This window comes from Bicyclus anynana, chromosome 1, assembly GCF_947172395.1.
Source record: "Bicyclus anynana chromosome 1, ilBicAnyn1.1, whole genome shotgun sequence".
Classification (NCBI taxonomy): Eukaryota; Metazoa; Arthropoda; class Insecta; order Lepidoptera; family Nymphalidae; genus Bicyclus; species Bicyclus anynana.
This window is the reverse complement of record NC_069083.1, coordinates 5,061,467-5,082,949: the sequence shown is the minus strand read 5'-3', so window position 1 is coordinate 5,082,949 and position 21,483 is coordinate 5,061,467. Positions and strand designations below refer to the sequence as shown.

The 21,483-nt window shown below is 36.2% G+C and overlaps 1 protein-coding gene across 1 annotated transcript; it reads right to left on the bottom strand.

The window, feature by feature from the left end:
- Positions 1–583: 583 nt before the first annotated feature.
- LOC112053734 (uncharacterized) lies at positions 584–19,116 on the bottom strand. The gene is made up of 3 exons (XM_024093264.2): positions 18,956–19,116; positions 2,893–3,041; positions 584–1,752 (listed from the first exon to the last, which is right to left on the bottom strand). Exons 1-3 carry the CDS (start codon positions 19,002–19,004, stop codon positions 1,600–1,602), a joined length of 351 nt encoding a protein of 116 aa, XP_023949032.2. The 5' UTR covers positions 19,005–19,116; the 3' UTR covers positions 584–1,599.
- Positions 19,117–21,483: the final 2,367 nt, after the last annotated feature.

Sequence of the window (21,483 nt, the reverse complement as noted above, 5' to 3'; positions counted from 1 at the left end):
AGCCTAGACGCTTTAGAACCATGATGGTCTATATTTTATCGCTTCATGACGTCACGTTAACATTAAATCAAACAGTTTAGTGTTTGTTAAAATTATTAGCATTAATTAGTTATTTAGTACATCAAGTAACATTGTGACGTCAAAAAATGAACGACAGCGTTTTTGACGTTTAGAAAAATTTATAAACGTACATAATTTTGGAATTGAGTTTTCTATGAAATCCTTAACTATTATTAGTTAATATCGATATATTTAGGACTTTTATTTCATGTACCTACTCTACGAAATTAAAATTGTTTATATTAAATTTGATACGAGTCAACTCGACTCGGGACATCTGGACACGGGACTCGAACCTGGAACTTCATTCTCCAAAGAGAGTAACATCTGCATCATCATCTCATTCAAAATAACCCAATTTTATTATCTAAGGTCAGTATGACTGCAAGCTTGATACATCATAACAATAACAGTATCAAAACTATTTCTTGAAATTCAATGCGATTATCACTTGTTATTTTAAGCACACGTTATCAACATACTGCGTACACGTTTTTCTCAGAGATAAATAACAAGGCAGACATAATAATTATTTTTTAATCGCGAATAAGTTCACAGGTCATAATGCGTAGAAAAATTTATATTATAAATACAGTATGTAAAAATAAATAACAGTAAGTTTACATGCTAACTGGCAAGCTTAGAATAATACGATCTTTGATCGTCTGACCACCTAAGGCTATGTCTACACTGTGATTTTTTTGCGCAGCGCGTTTTTACAAGGTACGTAAGCTTCCTACTTCAAATGGAAAATAGTCCTTTTGTTCATTTTCTAGTTTCAAACTTTGTAGTCGTACCTACCTTATCTATTGTTTCTTAATACGTTAAAGGATAAATTAAATTATCTATTGCGACATGAAGTTTGAGCACTTCCTGAAGTTTGAGTGGATTTTAATTTTATATATTGTGTATAATTAGAGCCGTGAGCCTTCGGAGGGTGTAGGTTTGAATCCGATCAGGGGCATGCACCTCCAACTTTACAGTTATGTGCATTTTAAGAAATTAAATATCACGTGTCTCAAACGGTGAAAAAACATCGTGAGGAAACCTACATACCAGAGAATTTTCTTAATTTTGTGCCTGTGTGAAGTATGCCAATCCGCATTGGGCTAGCGTGGTGCACTATTAGCCTAACCACTCTCAATACAGATAGGATACTCGTGCTGAACAGTGAGCCGATTATGGGTTGTCAATGATGTGTAGTGATAATATAATAAGAACCTTATAGTTGGTCTGATTATGGAATCTGAAGGTGAATAACTCCTAAACTAAAAAAGATAAACCCATCGAGTTTGGTTTAATATCTTGTGAAACCAACAGTGTTTGTCTAAATGCTAGAAAAAATATATAAATGCTTGTACTTATTTCAAAATATATTTTGAAACACCTATCAATTTATATACTCTAACATAACTTATTAATTATTACAATAACCTAAAATGAAAAAAAAACGCACACAAAAAAAGCTAATGTAGACAGCACTTATAATCTCACTTGATAATTTATAAACTAACTTAAGTACGAATAGGCATGAAGAGTTTATCTACGTTCCACTGGCTTCACAATGTCGAAGGTGGCTTTCTTCTTCTTTTCTCCATTCTTTCCGTACGCGCGTTTGTCTTCGGTAGGTTCAGGGATTACGTCGGGTTGTGGTTGATCGGCCAGCTCGGGAGTTTCCGGAACTGCATCAACCTGAATGAAATAATCTTTATTGTAGACCAACAGTAAAATGATAAATTAAAACACAAGAAATAAAAAGAACTTGAAAAGTTATTAATAAATAATTGAAAAACAACGCGAGGAAACCTGATGCATACCTGAGAATTATCTTAATTCCCTACGTGTGAAGTTGCCAATCCGCATTTAGCCAGCGTGGTGGACTAGGGCCTAACCCCTCTCATTCTGAGAGTATAGACTCGTCAATAATCATCATCATCATCATTATCAACCCATATTCTGCTCACTGCTGAGCTCGAGTCTCCTCTAAGAAAGAGAGGGGTTAGGCCAATAGTCCATTACGTTGGCCCAATGCGGATTGGCAGACTTCACACAAGCAGAGAATAAAGAAAATTTTCTGGTATGCAAATTTCCTCACGATTTTTCCTTCACCGTTTGACACGTGATATTTAATTTCTTAAAATGCACACAACTGAAAAGTTGGAGGTGGACTCCCCGGACTGGATTCGAACCCACACCCTCCGTAATCGGAGGCAGAGGTCATATCCACTGGGTTATCACGGCTCTCCGTTATTAATAATAATGATGTTAAAATAGATGATGGTATGCGCGGTGGATTTACAAGACGGAGGTCCTGGGTTCGATCCCCGGCTGGGCCCATTGATGTTTTCTTAATTGGTCCAGGTCTGGCTGGTGGGAGGCTTCTGCCGTGGCTAGTTACCACCCTACCGACAAAAGACGTACCGCCAAGCGATCTAGCGTTCCGGTACGATGTCGTGTAAAAACCGAAAGGAGTGTGGATTTCATCCTACTCCTAACAAGTTAGCCCGTTTCCATTTTAGATTGTTTCATCACTTACCATCAGGTGAGATTGTAGTCAAGGGCTAACTTGTAAAGAATAGAAAAAAAAATGTTAATGATGTTTGACTTTGATTTTGACGTTTTCTACCCTCATTTTTAATTCAATTGTTGATACACATTCCGCATAGAGTTTGGCTTTAGAAGTATTACGGGAAGGAATTATATTTTTACAATTAAGTAGTATCCTCAGACCGAATAGAACAACAATGGGTATCATTGAGAAAGTGAAATCTTTTAGATAATGTGGAGTAATCGAGTTGAATAGATAGAATGTGAATATTCTTGCTTGCGAACCTGCTTGGCAACGCTTCGACCAGCTGGGAAAGCGTGGAAGGCCTCCGCCAGGTCGGGGTTGATCTCCTCGAGCGGGGTGTCGCCATCACGGATGTAGACTGGCACGTACCCCGGCACTGCGGGCAGGTACTGCCATTTGGGGCGCGCCTCTGGAAAAGGAAGTTGTGGTTATTTTTTTATTGACTTCAAAAAGGAGGTTCTGCATATATAGGAGTAAGACATGGTTTAGAATGGATATAAATTATATAGATCTAAGAAATTAATTAACATGTATATATAGATAGAAATGATTATCGTGTCTTATTTAATTACTGTAAATTAATGCCAATAGACGTAAAAACAAAATATTCCGTAATAACAGAGCAGTATCTTCAAATAAAACCTAAACTGAAGGAAATTACATACAATAAATAACTAAGAAGTTCAAAAAAATCTAAATTGTATGTACCGAACTTCATAAATGAGTATGGTAAGAGAAGGCTGGAATATATTGTTCCAACAATCTTTAACGATTTTCCGGATGCGGTAAAGAATCTTCTAAAAGATTCTAATATACTCACGAACGTACATAAGCGGAAACTTAAGAATTATTTTTTGGGACAGCCTGTGTAGCGTCGCAACACCGGTTCACTCACACTTTTATTTAACTACCCTATAATGATTATTCTTGGTATTTATTCGCTTCTGTTTGTTAATTACTTTTGTTCCTAAATATTGTATTATATAATAATAACTTACACTATATATATAGTTGCACTATGGTTAGGCTTAATTTAAATGTGTTTTTTGTTGAATAATAAATAAATAAATAAATAAATAATAATGTATCTCACGGTCGGAAAAACGTCGTGAAACCTGCTAACCTTAGAATTATCTTCATTCTCCACGTCTTGCATATAGCCCGTATGTTTTTAGGGTTCTGGCCTCAAAAGGAAAAAACCGGAGCTCTTATAGGATCACTTCGTTGTCCGTCTGTCTGTCTGTCAAGGACATTTTTATCAGGAACGCGTGAAGGTATCAAGCTAAATTCATAACAAATACTCAACTCAATTGTTACAGCTGTGAAAAAATCAAACATCTAAACCAACACAAACAAAAGGTACAGCCGTTTATTTGCTTTCGACATTTGCAAAATAATCAAAACCTACAGAGTACCTAGATACTTCCTGTAAACTCAAAATCATGAAATTTGGTACGAAACAACGTCTATCATAGATAAAGGAAAAAATTACGAAAATCATTAATTTTTAGTTACATCATATACTTTTTTTTAAATAGGTAATTTTAAACTTTTCCCTTTTCTTCATGAACGCGTAGAGGTATTAAATAATTTAAGGGTAGTAGGTAAGTTTTTCTTTGAAAAAGAAAACCATTTGTTAGGTAAAACGAAATCTCTTATTTTCTACAAATATCTTATCCTTTTTTTCCGCAGAGTGCAGTTCTCTTCTATCCTATGTTACGGCGTCACTTAATATGGTGAGGTCGTCTCAAGGGCTAAGTTGTAAAAAAACATAGCTGGTCCAATGTGTCAGGGTCGCCACAGGGACATTAGACGCAGTATTACAATGCGTACCAAGCGATATCTCGTGACCTATAACCTAACGAACGATGTTTGAATAACTATAATTATTATTGACGTCTTCAATCGCATTGAGTATTAAGTACAATATTATAAACACGGCTGAGGTTTTGTGCATTAAAAAAACCATATACGAGTAATACTGCCTCGATCGTTCATTGGTTATACTATATATAGGCATCGAATTACATTATCTGTCTGGTCCGGTCGTGTCGGGCTGTGAAGTATTAAGTTTTTTCCAAGAAATTGGTGGTGTTCCTAAAATTCGGAGAGCGCGTTTAGTCCTGATAAATTATCATTAACATCTTAGTGATCGTTAAATATCCAAACATCACTTTGATACGTAGGAGGAACATAGTGGGTCTAAGTTCCAAATCTCATAACAAGGGAGGCCTGGGCTTATAGAAGCCATAAAAGTAATAATCAAGTCAAAATTCAAAGTTCAAAAATCGTTAACTTCTAAAATACCAAGATGAAAAAATCGCTTTCTGGGAAATGTAACCAACATACTACAATACGAAAAGCTACACTGATTCCATCTCCCGAAAATACAAGAAGAGTTAATTAGTAAGTAAGAGAAGAGTACAATGATGTTAAATACTGTTAGATGTGTCACTAGGTCATGAAATGAGGCGCTCAAAAGAGGAAATTTCCACATCTCAGTGTTAGTTGTGGTGAACAACGAACGTTATTTAAACAAATAATACCTAAATATCGCCTATAATGTCGAGTTGTGTGTTCAGGAAGTGTAAAAATTTCATATACCTACGTACATAAATAATGGAATTAAAGACAAAACTGTGCATGTGTGCGCTCAGTTTTGTAGCCTATTATTCGGATCATTTTTTGCGGTTATTTTGTAGGGACATAACCGATCTATAGTATAAAATTATCATTGTACAAGGTACATACTTGACTGCTAACCTTCACTAGTTGGATAGGCACGCGAAAAGAAGATTTAAAACCTATAGTTATTAAGACCTACTTTGTCATGCTTATTTGTTTTTGTTATCAATAACTATAAATCAAGTTATCCAGTATGTAAGTATACCTATATAACATACGAAGTTATTAGTTATGATTAATTAATAAGCCCATAAATCGTAACATCTAAGTCGCAGCGAACGCAGCCGATAGATATAGTCGGGAGGTCAAACAGACACGCAGACGCGTCGTGGGTCGTAAATACACTGATGTAGGTAATCGGTTCTCCAGATTGCTGTTTGTTTGAACCGCTTTTGCTCCACACTACCCTATGCGAGAGATCAAGTGAACTAAAATTGAGGAAGAGCGCCAAAACATGTAATGATACATCGACAAAAAATAGCACTCTAGTTGCTCAATCGTACGAGAGCTTTTTTTAAAGGACGTTCCTTTTTTTTTAACGTCCGTTTAAAAACACTCGTTCAAATCTATAGAACAAGTGCATTCCTCTTAATACCTACATAAATGTTCACACGACAGCGTTTTTTAACCGACTTCCAAAAAGGAGGAGGTTCTACGTTCGGCTGTATGTATGTTTTTTTTTTTTTTTTTATGTATGTCCAGCGATAATTCCGTCATTTGTGGACCGATTTTGAAAATTCTTTTTTTGTTGTGAAGGGTTTGATTCCAGGGTGGTCCCATTTTTTTCATGTCAGGATCTGATGATGGCATCCTGGAGAAATCGAGGGGAACTTTTGAAAATCGTAGAGACGGCTAGTGCGTTTGTTAGTGTTTCCATAAGGTATTTTAAACCACTACAATTTCATGAAGGTCTGGAGTTGGTCTGATGATGGAGCCGATACACAGACGATGGAACTCGTCAACGATTTACAGCAGGTATCTTTTGTTTGGGCTTAATTTATTTGTATTGATGAGAACTTTCCACCTAGATGGGTTGTGACTGTATTAAGGGTCTGATGATGAAGACGAAGGACAGTGAAGAGAACTCCTCGACGGTTCACAGTAGCTACCTTGTGTTTGGACTTGATAAATTTGTATTGATGAGAACTTTCCACCTAGATGGGTTGTGACTGTATTAGGGGTCTGGTGAAGAAAACGAAGGATAGTTAAGGGAACTCCTCGACGGTTCACAGTAGCTACCTTGTGTTTTGACTTGATAATTTTGTATTGATGAGAACTTTCCACCTGGATAGGTTATGACTGTATTAGAGGTCTGGTGATGAAGATAAAGGAGAGTTAAGGGAACTCCTCGACGGTTTACAGTAGCTACCTTGTGTTTGGACTTGATAAATTTTATATTGATGAGAACTTTCCACCCATATGGATTGTGACTGCATAGGGGGTCTGGTGATGAAGACAGAGGTCAGTCAGTTCACACTCAGTAGGTGTGCTAACACTAAAAATTAAAAAATAAAAATTTTAATAAAAAAAATTCAACCGACTTCCAACTCAAAAATTAACCTAAACTAAAAAGCAAAAAATAACATCTTACCTATGTGCTACCTTCTGATCAGTTTGAAGGCGGTGCCAATCCAGTGTCATGTTTTAATTAAAGCTGTTTCAGAAAGAACCATAGAAATTGTGTAATTTAAACGGCTTGAATTAAAACATCACTAGCTTGGCACCGCCTTCAAACTGATCAGAAGGTAGCACATAGGTAAGATGTTATTTTTTGCTTTTTAGTTTAGGTTAATTTTTGAGTTGGAAGTCGGTTGAATTTTTTTTATTAAAATTTTTATAAAACACGGCGTTTTTGTATCGAGCAGTATTGCATTTCCAATTTAACTCTCGTGCGAATGATGCCTTAGACTGTGATTGTGATGATGATTCTTATTACAACAGTAAGCCTAATATAAACACACACTTGGGGTTTCCAAGGTTCGGTAAATTAGTGTCAAACTTAGGTAAAGCCATGAGAAAGAAAGAAAATAAATTGAGAACGTGCGTGAAGGGAAATGTTTGAATTGGAAAAGCAGCAATACATATGAAACAATTACAGCCAAGTGTAAGTAAAAGTTTCTGAAGATATTGGTTAAAGCCATATAAATCTTAAAGACAAGATGGAAGCTTTTCGCTTCATATATGACCATTGACTAACGCCCGTTCATAAAAATCTACCTCTATTAGATGATGCTGACGACAGACAGTACCCAGCTATATTGTTAAACTGCGCCCTACGAGTGTCGGTAAAAGCTATGCTATCTATCGATAGCGATCAGTAGATCGGTTCGCTCTGAAGCTCGTGTGTGTTTTCTTACTACAAGAAACACTAAAATGAAACAATTATTCGAACAATAACGGTTGGCTAAACGGTTGCCTACTGCCATGGTATTTACCATGGCAGTAGGTAATCTCGTGAGCAAGGTCCCAGTATTTTCCTAAGTATATCTTCTTTTTCAATATTTTTCATTAGTAAGTTACGTAAATAGTAATCGTGAAAGTCTTAATTTAGTCGATCAATCAAAAAAAGCAGATACAACATCGATAATGAAGTTAATCCTGAAAAATGTTAATATGCAACATGCTATTTATCAGCATATGTCTTTCGTGCATCGAATTTCTCTAATTAATCATTACACATGCCGAAATACTTTCACGATACTAGGTACATCTACTTCTGGTGCAATGACCGATCATTATGTTCCGTTTCAAATAAACATTTCAAGATTCTAACATATCGGTTACCCACAATTTCGACGTGTGACGTACGGTCATCACATTATTGACGAATGTTTGTAAACGATGCAAGCAAAAATAATTCTTATGTCAATAAAATATGTGTTAGATTTCCTTGGTAGTATTTTCGGAAGCGAGCCGAGGTCGGTTATAAAAGGCTGTTAAAAGCATAGGAGCGAATGTACTCGACTTTCATCTAACGGTCCATGCCCGGGAGGCTGAGTTTTTGCTTGTCAAAACACTAACAGTACACGCTCTGGAGAAATGCAAGACTTCTGCATCAAACAGATTCGATCGGTCTTCATCTCCAAATCAATACGTTAAGGTTGATAATCGACTGAACGTAACTATAAAGTTAATTTTGTTAGCTTAAACAACATCTTTCACTTATTACCCACACGTTGACTGATGTCCGAGATTCTGTAATAGCTACTCAATATTGGTACTAGTTAGTTGGCACACTTTTGGTAATTGTTTCGTAGTATCTTTTCATATTAAATTATTAGATCTGTTATCTAAGCACAGTTCTTCTCTCCTTTATAAGAGGAAGACTGGGAGCTAAGACTTGCTATGCTACGAGTACCTACGACAATGCGTTTTGACAAGGTTTAGAGGGTTGATCAATACCTGGAGCAATGAAGTAGGTATTAAACCACCAACTCTGAACTGCTATTGAGAATGTCTTCGAAGAAAGAAAATCCCAATAGGTATTTGATAAACCCGCCCAGGATAACAGGTAATAGTTACATGAACTTTGTAAGCGGTTAGATAGAATAATATGTCCCTATATCTAATTATTATAAAGCTGAAGAGTTTGTTTGGTTGAAAGTGCTAATCTCAGGAACTACTGGCCCGATTTGATAAATTCTTTCAGTGTTAGATAGCCCATTTATCCAGGAAGGCTATATTATCACGCTAAGACAAATTACAGAATTGTTCCCTTTTAAACGTTCTAAAATGTCCGCGACAGTTCTCGCGGGATTTGTGAAAAACACAAACCGTGTCGCGGGCGTCCGCTAGTCTATCATATGTCTATTGCATGGCATTACTCTGTATTTCCGCACGTTTATCAGGGACCTCTGTCCAGTTGTGAGATTTTAATTAGGCAGATAACGATGACCTCAAAAAAATATTGTATGTATTGAATTTTAGGTAATTCACTGTTTACTTGGGTTTTGTTAACAACTTGTTCCTATATTTGAATAACTGACAAAAGCGAAATATTTGTTCCAAGATTGTTTGACAAGTACATACCACCACACGTTACGGTGTATCGACATATTTAGCTTTGCGAAATCTTGCTTACTAAGGAACAAGTAGGCTTAATATTCCCGCATTATTTCTATCTTAGACAACGCTTGTCATTGCAGCAGTCTATTTTAATGACCCAAGACTTCCTAGTCAATCCTGAATGAATCCTTCCAATACATTACGTAGGTACATTTGTCTCGTTGGTCTTAACTGCCTATTGGTACTGAACCAGACTATGGTTAGTTAGGTTAGCCTATGTGATTTCGGATCACGAGGTCCTAAGTTCGAATGTTGAGTCAGGCTATGAAATACTGAGTATAACTTACAATTAAAATTCTCAGCACGGTGTTGGGATGCTGGTGGTGGTACACCCCGTGCCACGGAGTGTAGGTACGTTAAGCTGACGGTCCCGGTCATATCATGAACATGTGATTGTGGTCGTTGATGAATTTAATCTTATCATCCTAAGCTACGCTTGAGCAAAACCACGTTGAAGTTACTAAGCTCCATATCCCCTCTCTTATAGGGAGGAGACTTGGTCCTATAGGGACTCGTTAGAATAATAAACTCACCAAGTAAATGGCGATGAACTCTTAAGAAGGCAGCACACTAATGCTTACAAAATATTATAATTTAAATATATTTATATACATATAAATATATTAAACCGCTAATGGCTTCATAGGTAAGGTACCTAAAAATACTAAGATCTTTCAGATTGATTTCAGCTGAGTTAGGTTTCCAAATTTTCATGTAATAAAGAAAAAAATAAATCAATTAGGTCAAGACTCATCTTCATCATAATCATCATTATCAGTCGATGGGCATCCAGTGCTGGGACTTAAGAGGCCTATAATGTATAAGAATTTCCAAAAAACACCCTTGATGTCATATTGTGTTGCACTTTCCGGTGCATTTTGGGATCTCAACGTCCCACGGGTTTTCGAACTATCAGCCCGGCTCATTGCCGCTTCAGCTTCGCAACTCATTGAGCTGATATAGCTCAATGAGTTGCGAAGCTTGATGACTTTCAATCTGCGGATCTCCTCATTTCTGATTCCATCACGTACAAATACTCCGAGCGTATAGGTAGCTACATCGCTCTCTGAGTGACTCTCAGCCTCCTAATAAGGTCCTTAGCGACAGGCCTCGGATTCGAAGGTCACTGGCAACATCTCTGAGACTAGCAGATAGCAATTTGTTTTTGAAATTTATATCTAATATTATAAAGCTGAAGAGTTTATTTGTTTGAACGCGCTAATCTCAGGAACTACTGGTCTGATTTAAAAAATTCTTTCAGTGTTAGATATAGCCCATTTATCGAGGAAGGCTATAGGCTATTTATTACCCCCGTATTCTACGAATGGGAACCACGCGGGCGAAACCGCGCGGCGTCAGCTAGTAGGTAGATAACAACTTGCCATTCTTAGGATTTTTTTTTAAATTAGTGTCTATTCGTACAATAGGTAAACTAACTCGTATCTATAAATACTAGTGTCTACTGTCCATTATCAAGCGGCTATTCTTCCACCTTGTAATAAAAGTCATTGTCCTGCCCGTCGGTGTGTGGCCGACGGAACGGGTCGGTCGTGTTTGTTTTTGCATTATTATAAAATTCCAACTCCTCGACAATCCCACAATCATCATCACCGTGTTCCATTGCGGTTTTTGTTCATAAAGTTGGACCTACACCGCTAATTCAAACAGCCATGTATTGCTGAGTGAGTTTAAATCTAAAGTTTTATTATGTTTTTATTACTCACCAGTGCATAAGGGCGGTTGCATATTGATGATCTGTTCTAATGTGAATGTTATGTTAGGTTGTATTTTTATTCTATATTTGTATACTATTATGTATGTGCCTCTAATGATGGTAATATTGAGTTAGATTGATTGGCATAGGCTACTAGCATGTCTCTCAAAAAGTGCTAAGTTTTCATTAAACGCAAGCTTATAGGAAAGTCTTATTATAGTGTTAAAGATTATATAGATGGTAAACATACTGACCGAATTGAGAACCCTCTCTTTTTTGAAGTCGGTTAAAAACGGCTTGGTGTTGTACTGCACAATACGATTGTGTACTTAGTTCTAGATAAGTAAATTAGTAAATAAAAAAATAAGCCTTGGCTGACTTTGTTGTGGAATGTTTAATAATAATAACCCTCGTAATTTAAATTTTTAGTTTTCGAATTTAATTACCACCATTAAATCATGACATAGTTTGACCACAGTAGATATATTACAAGCAGTATAATAACTCGGCCATATTTTTGAAATAAATACCTACAGCCGCGCGCTCCGTAAACATGTGATAGGGCTGCTTGCCTCCAGCATTTTAATTACATTTGCCAACTTTGTGTTTCCATTTAGTTATGTGATTGTAAATATACTTTTTTTTAAATAAACAAATAAAATACTTTGTAAATTGTAGTAAAATAGGAAGTGATCAATAAAATGCGTGTTGTTTTTTGATTGGTAGATTTAAATAAGGCTGATACTAATCAATGATCTTGAAGGACCTTCATATATTTATTTTGGTGATGCCATCTATCTATTACCACCACACTAGGTGACCAAATAATAAAAAATCGGTCAAGTGCGTGTCGGGCCACGCGCAGTGTAGGGTTCCGTAGATTATGTTAGCACTTTAACCCCTTATGTAATGTACAAAAATACCGATAACGATACCCCCACACTACAGAATAGACGATAAAAAATTGACCCTGAACTATAAAAAACAAATTGAGATTGACCGGGTTCGCTAGTAGTTTAATAAAAAAATCTGGATGGGTATATTGATATAAGCTGGCTCTTTACTTTTTTTATTCAAATACATTAAAGTATGAGCAACACAATAATGTTGTTAAATTCAAACAACTTCTTTACGTAACTTCTTTATTACGTTAAAATACAGGTATACAAAACATACATGTCATAAGATTTAAATCTATGTATTACATAATAATCAAAGAAAACAACCTAAATGAAGAAGTTAATAAATAATTATTTAATAATATTATATTAACGTTTACGTCATTTACCTATTTACACAATTTTATCATTTAAGCATTTATTTATATATATATTTATTAAATTATGCCTTTAGAATACAAAATATTAATCAAACTTTATAAAAATAATAACTTTTTTCCTAGTCGTCATAATTAAAAAATCCAATACACTGCGTTCGTCACCGCGGCACAGTCGCAACGGTCTTCACCCCACGATCACCCCACGTACGAGCTGCGTAGGTATAGCTCGCGTTTCGACCTTTAGTATGAAGTCCAACTACTGCTTGTAATATATCTACTGTGGTTTGACGTTTTAAAGTGCTTGTAAACTAAGCCTAATTGAAATACTTAAATGAAATTTGAATTTGAGCACACATACCCCTAACAGAAAATAAACAAACAAAATCATGCTTTACAACATTCAGTAAGAATGGAAAATATCGCAAAATTGTTGCTTACTCTGTTAAATGTCCGTATTAAAATGTTTTAGTATTAAGTATATTATTTAAACAATTCCTACAACCAAACATATTTTACTAGAATGTTTTATTTATAAAAAAAGAAAAAATCTTTTTCTCCCGTCTATAACTGCTGTGTACGCACCCTTAGCGAAAACAATTAGTTTTTTGCGAGCCTATTAATTTTATTCCGGACGTGGAGGTAAAAAGCTTTTCTGTTTTATTTACACCTACCATTTGTACCTACGGACTTTTCTTAGAATAATGATGATATCATTGCATTTTTATGGTTATTACGTACCTCCTATATAAGTTCCGTTGATGCGTAAGCTTGCTAAAAGCTATTAGATATTATGCAGGTATAACCTGTCTACTATTGAAGGTGTGGACCCGCAGGAGGCTGGGATCTTACCAGGACCACGATCTTCAGTAATGAAGGAACGACTATAGAGAGAGAGAGATAACCTATCTAAATATATATAATTTAAAGGTGACTGACTGACTGACATAGTGATCTATCAACGCGTAACCCAAACCACTGGACGGATCGGGCTGAAATTTGGTGCGCAGGTAAATGTTATGACGTAGGAATCTGCTAAGAAAGGATTTTGATCAATTCTACCTCCAAGGGGATAAAATAGGGGCTGAAAGTTTGTATGGTCTTTCATTTTTAGAGTTACAGTTTTAAAAATTTGTTCATAAGTCATAAAAAAATAACGTGATTCAAAAATTTTTAAAATTCAACCCCTAAAGTGGTGAAATAGGGGTTGAAAGTTTAAATTGACCTCCACGCGGACGAAGTCGTCAGCTAGTGTTCTATATATTTTTTTTGTCATATATTTTAAACATCACCAATCCAGTCCAGTGCAATGAAAAGACTTTTTGGTAGTCTAGCGGGTGGAAATCGAACCACCACCTGTCGGTGAAGAGTCCGGCCCCTTTACAGTTAACTTAGTAAGACTTAAATGGAGAGGTATTGTAAGTTGGTAGTGGGTAGTGTAGAAATGTAGTCCATGTCTCGTGGTTACGCTGTAAGGTCAAAAGGCCCTGGGTCAGGCTATGAAAATATTGGGGAAATTATCTACTAGTACCTGTATGTACTATTATTGGATATGACATTGCCTTCGATTCGGAGGGCGGTTCGAATTCGGTCCAGGGCATGAACTTCCAAATTTTCAATTATTGTATTTTAAGAAATTAAGTATTTCGTGTCTCAAACGGTGAAGGGTAAACATCGTGAGTTAACCTGCATACCTGAGAAATTTCTTGACGTGTGTGAGGCCAATCCGCATTTGGCTAGTGTAGTGGACTAAGGTCTAACTTCTCTCATTCTGAGAGGAGACTCGTGCTCATCAGTGAGCCGAATATGGGAATTAATGATGAATACCAGTTTAGAAAGTATTGTGCTTCAAAGCATTTTAAGCCACGGTCTTTATCATTATCATCTGATAGTGGTCGATAAAAAGCAAACATTATCATATAGCCTGCCAACGCCAACCCGTACTGGAGAAACCTGATGGGCTTAAGCTCTATTGCTCTTTAGGAAGAGATAATGATAATATTCACAAATTAGCCTTTGACTACAATCTCACCTGATGGTAAGTGATGATGCAGTCTAAGATGGAAGCGGGGTAACTTGTTAGGAGGAGGATGAAAATCCACACCCCTTTCGGTTTCTACACGGCATCGTACCGGAACGCTAAACCGGCGGTACGTCTTTGCCGGTATATGATCTGATCTGATCTTTCTACGATGCGTAGAACAACTAAGGAGCAGGTATAGCAAGTAGGTAGGTAGCAAAAAATTGTTTGGCCTTGGTGTGATTCATATTTGGCTAATGTTTTTGAACATCGTTTAATTGGATGGATTTGCTGTTTTAATTGATTGATGAACCATGAAATAGTATCTAAATACCGTACAATTTTGTGCAAATTGTATAGGTAATATAATAGTTTGGGTATTTAAATCTGTTATTTCCTGATTTTCAATGGCCACAGACAAATTGTAAGATTTATGAAGAGTTATTGGGCTTTTCTGTGGCTATGTAGCCAAAGATCATTGATGTTTCGGTTGGAAGGGTTAAGTTATCATTGAAATTGTCTCTCTTTGGGTAACGTAGTGAGTGACCAATTCAGGAATATCTATCATCAAAATCCTTTGAGAAAGAATACAATAAGGAACTTAAGCTAATTTGCCCTAATAATTATACAAATCATGCCCACGTGGAATGGTGGCAAGAATACTGGCTACATTTCCGCGCTGGCCAGCCAGGCTGATCCTTTTCACAAAAAAAGAGCCAGCCATTCTGTCACAATTCAACAGGCAATTAGCCCGGTGAAATGATTGGGGATACTTTTCTTATACAATCATCAACATCATCATCGCAACATCGGATTGACATCTACTGGAGTACCTACTCGTACATACGCATTTCGGTCGGACTTCAAAAAACCAAGGTTCGGCGATTGCGTCGTCTGAATCCAGTTTGTCCTATTAATTGATTATGACACGGCTAAAACTCACGTGATACAACGTCGGAGTATGTCCGACTAGTTGCAAGAACCAGCTCATGACTAAAGGCCCCGTATGGTTCGAAACTAGTCGGGCATACTCCAACGTTGTATCAAGTGAGTTTTAGCCGTGTTTCATGATCAATTAATATGAATAACACTCTCGATATTAGTTTATATGTATTCTAAAACTTTTTTTATTTTGTTTTTTTTGCAAAATATCTCTATCTAATAAAAATATTTTGCACAATTGTTGCACTACAATAGAGTTTAATTGTACGTTCAGATATTTAGCGATAGATGCTGCGGGCGCACGACCGCGGAAAAGATGATCACGATCAAGTTACGGAGAAGTCGTGACTTGATAACCGTTTAAGTAGCGTTACCAAGCGTCGGGATAAATCCGGACATAGTTAGGCTTTTGATTGCGTGTCCGGACAAAAAAAACAGCGTCCGGCTTTTGCTAGCCTTTTTACATTTCTAGAATTTAATTTTTATTGATGGTGTTATTAGAATGATTAATTTAAAAAAAAAACTATTAATAATAAATTACTAAAACTGATTCGATTTTATTTATATTTCATTTCAATTTAACAATATTTATAATGATAGTCAAAAAAGCTTATTTAACATTTTTTTTGTCAGACGATACCTACAGAGACAAAATCCTCAATAATGTGTCCGTATGAATGTGTCCGGCCTTTTCACTCTAAAGTCCGGCAAAACAGTTTAGTCTGTCCGGATATTGGACTTGGTAACCTGGCAACCCTACGTATAAGTATTGCTAATGTGTTTGATTAGCAAGTCGTATAGAGTTTTTGTTACATAATAAATGATCGTTTTGTTTTATTACTCAGACATAAAAACCTATTTTCCAACCTGCTTGTAACAAGTATTCGATCGAACTTTTTTGTTTCAGTCATGTTTTTACTTAGGTATATGAATGTATGGTATTTATGTGTCAGCATTTTGTTATGTCAAGGTTGTAAAAATGTATAGGTAGGTATATGAGTTACATTGTTAGTCAAAGTCAAAGTCAAAGTCGAAATTCATTTATTTCAAATAGGCTTAGTTTATAAGCTCTTTCGAAACGTCAGGTAATAATATTAAACTTAAGATAATGGTGATAATAACTATTCGAAAACTTAAAATTAAAGTTACGAGGGTTCCAAACGCGCCTTGTATGTTTTTGTATTACCAAACAATATTTATACCAAATAATATAAATATAAATATTCCAAACAATATTTATTTATTTTCGAACCTAGGTGTGGGTGGGTAACATTGACGAAGAAAGGAATTTAGATGATGGTAAGCCGTCCCAAAGAAAACGAAATTCTTAAAGCCTGATAAAAACTCCGGTTTCTCAAATATCTAGATACAGATCAGATAAATAAGTATGAATTTTTAAAGGTAACCCAGTGGGAATCAGCTTGCATGAGCTCTTCGCCGCTGTTGGGTATGTAGGTAACTGTTATATTATATTGTCGCCTCATAATAAGGTTCAGAGTCAGTCAGCCAGCGATGTAGCGGATACCTGGAGTATCTCTGTGTGATCGAATCAGAAATGAGAAAGAGCCGACATAGCTCAACGAGTCGTGAAGTTGAAGTGTTATTGCTTCATTTGCACTGCTGCACTTCAAATTATGGGAAGAACGATAAGACGATGGATGTTGGGGTCCCAAGGTGTTGGAATAGGTCACGCATCGAAAAACGCAATATTAACCGCCAACTAGGTTAAGATAGAGAACATCGGCTGATAATTATGATGATGATATTTGTATAAGTAGATATATTGCATCGAATTAGAAATGAGGAGATCCGCAAACGAACCAAAGTCACAAAGTCAAAGTCTGAGAACACTAGTGCATATAAGTATAAATGTTTGTTACAAATTTAACTCAAAAGCTACCAGACCGATATACAAAATTCTTTCTTTCTAAATGGGACGAGTAGTTTTTGAGGTAAATTATAATAAACAATCAAATCTTACGTCTATAAAATATTGTAATAGAGATTAGAAAACGTATGAATAGGAGTAATACTTCTAAAATAACACTTAAATCACGACGCTGCTCTTTAAGAAGCTTTAAGCTTAAGGTAAACAAGTTTTTCATTCAGAGATATTATTTTCAAACAGACATATTTCCATAGATGATTAAGCGTTTGATTGAAATGATGATTGTAATACCTATTTACAAAATGCCTTTTAATTTATAATAATCAGTATTCTAATACTGTAGAATCTACAGAATAGACCTGACCTATAACTACGATTAATAACTAAACCTACTTGAATAATTTGTTGCGCTAGCATGATGGATAGGATTCTGACTTTTCAGTACATACAGGGCGAAAAGTTGTTACATTTTGATCGGCAGAGCGGTCGCTTGCGAAATCGTCTGGACTGGTTCTGAGCTGGTTTTAACCGTTGTTTTATATCAAGCGTGGAGTTCTATTTTGGTACATATCTCTTATCTTGTCTGTGTGAGTTCGCTTGCTTGAATTTGCGTATTTGCGACTTGTAAAAGGGTAACTGATTGCCGAACGTTGATCTGTTTGTGTTTTTTTTTGTTGTACCTATTTAATAACTTTTTTATTTTTTTCAACTTCGCGCGATATCTTTTCGTCCGAAATTCCTCGGTGTCTGAAGACAAAAGTCTTCGAACAGTGCGTGTTGACCTATAGTTCTGAGACTTGGTCGCTAACTATGGGCCTCATAAGAAGGCTTAGAGTCACACAGCGGGCGATGGTACGAGCTATGTTAGGAGTATCTCTGCGTGATCGAATCAGAAATGAGGAGATCCGCAGAAGAACCAAAGTCACCGACATAGCTCAACGTCTCGCGAAACTGAAGTGGCAATGGGCGGGGCCCCGCCGTTGGGGTCCCAAGGTGCTGGAATGGAACCCCGCACCACAAAGCGCAGTGTTGGCCGACCCCCCACCAGGTGGAATGACGGCATTAAGCGAGTCGCAGGTATTCGCTAGATGCAGGTGGTTCAGTATCGTGATGTTTGGAAGTCCCTACAAAAGGCCTATGTCCTGCAGTGGACGTCCATCGGTTGACATGATGATGATTATGAGGTTTATACATAACAAAACTTTCTTCAACTTACAGCTGGACTAATAATTTTATAGCATCAAATGGAAATAAACGACAGCCCACTTATTTGAATAAGTGGAAATCATCTCTTAGGAGACAACGCTGAAGGACATGCTAGGAACACATTGTAAAATGCGCCTGTATATGTATTTTGAGGCATAGGTGCTTTTATGTGCTTGTAATTTCACCGGTGAAATTATCTGAATAACGCTGCTTTGCATTTTTCGGATAGAAATAATTGATAAGCTTTTGGCGCGTCCAAAAAATATTCGATGAAAATATTATATCTGCGATGTAATTTGAAAACATAAACTAAATAGTTCAATAAAGTATCTAACCGCAAAGCATGTTTTTTTATGTATTCATTATATTTTTAAGTTTACGCTATTTTGCGTCCGACTATATCTATAACTAAATAATGTAAGACATTGTATGACCCATTTCTGTCTAAAATAAACGATAAATTAATTGATTTCATTGGTATGTTACTTAATAAATATAATTAATGTTTTCTTAAATTAAGCACTCACCGATTAAAACAACGCACATAACACACACAACAACAATAAATTTATACATTTTTGAATATAAATATATGTCAATTAATTAAAATTACTCAAAATATAGTCTAAGTGCTTTTATAGTGGCGGTTGCGAGGTCCGGCGGCGGGCGAGCGAGTGAAGTGCGCGCGCGCATCGAACGGGGTTAAAAAAGACTTCGCCGACCGGCTACCGGGATGCGACTTTCCTCGAGATAAAAGTATGACGGAAAAGTCCAATATGCTTGCGATACCATCATATCCGGATCACTATTAAGTAGACACCTACCTAACAGTAGCGAAGCCTGAAATTTTTTATATGTTTTTAAGTCATGCGCACAGGCGTTTATTGTAAAGATTGTAGAAATTCTGTGGTAATATTATAATACATATTTTGAGTTTCTGGTGACAGAAGGGCTGGCTCATTTTTTGCGCAAAGGATCAGCCTGGCTGTCCAGCGCGGAAATGCAGCCAGTGTTCTTGCCACTATTAAAATCTAATAAATTACGAGATACGCCCCAACAAGGAAGGCAAGGAAGGATGTGACGGCATCATTAGTCATCACAAGATATCGTAGTATGATCACAAATCGAGAGACAGTATTGTATTGTGTTACGTTTTCATTAATAAAAGATACGTATGGAAGTCGTAAGTCATAGCTACGAGAAAGCTCGCGTCTATAAATAAATTGCTTTCTATTTTCTACTCATATTATATATTTTATGGCCAACATCTATAAAATATATTATATATATAGTATATTATAAATATATATATTATTATAAATATATAATAAAATATATTATAAATATATATAGTATTACTGTACAATAATACAAACAATTAAAAGGATAAAAAAAAAACTTAAAAGTAACTTAAATTAACTGAACTTAATTTTATGATAATGAATAATTATTGTAGGATAATATTATTAATTAATTGTTGTTGTTTTATTTGGGTACCCATTTTCGGGTAAAGGCCTCCTCCATCATACTCCAATGTGCTCTATCTGCAGCAATCCTCGTCCATGTATGACCTGCGATCTCTTCGATATCGTCTCTCCAACGAGCGTGCGGTCTTCCTCGCGGCCGGATGTGAGTTTAGTGACAAAGCTCCTATAAATATGAGCAAAAACCCGTTTGGCTGGTGGGAGGCTTCGGCCGTGGCTAGTTACCACCCTACCGACAAAGACGTACCGCCAAACGACTTAGCGTATACGATGTCGTGTATAAACCGAAAGGAGTGTGTATTTCATACTATTCCTAACAAGTTCGCTCGCTTCTATCTTAGATTGCATCATCACTTACCATCAGGTGTGATTGTAGTCAAGGGCTAACTTGTAGAAAATAAAATAAAAAATCTATTCGGAAGGGAAAATAAAGGATTTACCATAAAATATCCCGACTTTTTAATCAAAAAACAAAAACATAAATCGAGGTCTCAGCTTTTTGATAATAACGCAAAAAATAATATTGTACAGCTGAAAATAAACTGCTTCAGCAAAAAAGTCTCTTAATAAAAGTTTGTACCTACGAAGATTCTCCAAAACAATAAAAAAATGGAAAATCCTTTCTTAGCGAGCCAAATAGCAAAACTCGTTAAGTGTCTAGCGCTGGGTATCAGTCAGTCAGTCAGTAATGCCTTTTATATGTATTTACAGAGATAGTATTTTATGCGATAGCCTCTGACACAATAGAGTTCTAGATTCACATAACGTCTGCAGTTTTGTGGACGCCATTACAGTGTGCGATTGCTGATTACATACGTATGCAGAAAGTTTTCTACTACAAACATTCTAATAACGAATACTTAGTTGTTAATTAACAGACAACTCATAAAGATTAATTAAAGATTCGATTGATTATTTTGTCAGACATAAATGAGCAGCCATAATTGATTATTTTCTGACATAAATCTTATACACATGGTATTTGCTAGAATAAATTATTTGCGATGCGAGAAATTTTGCAAATGCAGGGAGAAGTTTTGGGATGGACAATCTATCTTTAAAAAAAAAAAAACATACCTACAGCCTTTAACTAATATTGTGTTTCAAATCTTGCTGACTAAAGAATTATGTTAGAATGACTTGGATAATGGTAGCGAGGATAGACTTCTTTTAAGTTAGTAGTATGTACGTGAAATATTGTAATTATTTTACCTTTATTTTTTTATTTTTATTTTTTTGTTCTTTACAAGTTAGCCCTTGACTACAATCTCACCTGTTGGTAAGTGATGATGCATTTTAAGATGGAAGCGGGCTAACTTGTTAGAAGGATGAAAATTGACACCCCTTTCGGCTTCTACACGACATCGTACCGGAACGTTAAATCGCTTGGCGGTACGTCTTTGTCGGTAGGGTGGTAAATAGCCACGGGAAAAGCCGCCCACCAGCCAGACCTGGACCAATTAACAAAACCTCAATCGGCCCGGCCGGGGATCGAACCCAGGACCTCCGCCTTATAAATTCACCGCGCATACCACTGCGTCACGTCAAAATTATCGATAACTAAACCACTG

What these genes read in the sequence shown, in the direction of transcription:
- LOC112053734 (XM_024093264.2), bottom strand. Translation starts at nt 19,004, where the DNA reads ATGTATAAATTTATTGTTGTTGTGTGTGTTATGTGCGTTGTTTTAATC. An exon ending in TATGTGCGTTGTTTTAATCG is followed by an intron (nt 3,042 to 18,955) that starts GTGAGTGCTTAA and finishes TTCCTTTTCCAG; the next exon opens with AGGCGCGCCCCAAATGGCAG. An exon ending in GTCGAAGCGTTGCCAAGCAG is followed by an intron (nt 1,753 to 2,892) that starts GTTCGCAAGCAA and finishes TATTTCATTCAG; the next exon opens with GTTGATGCAGTTCCGGAAAC.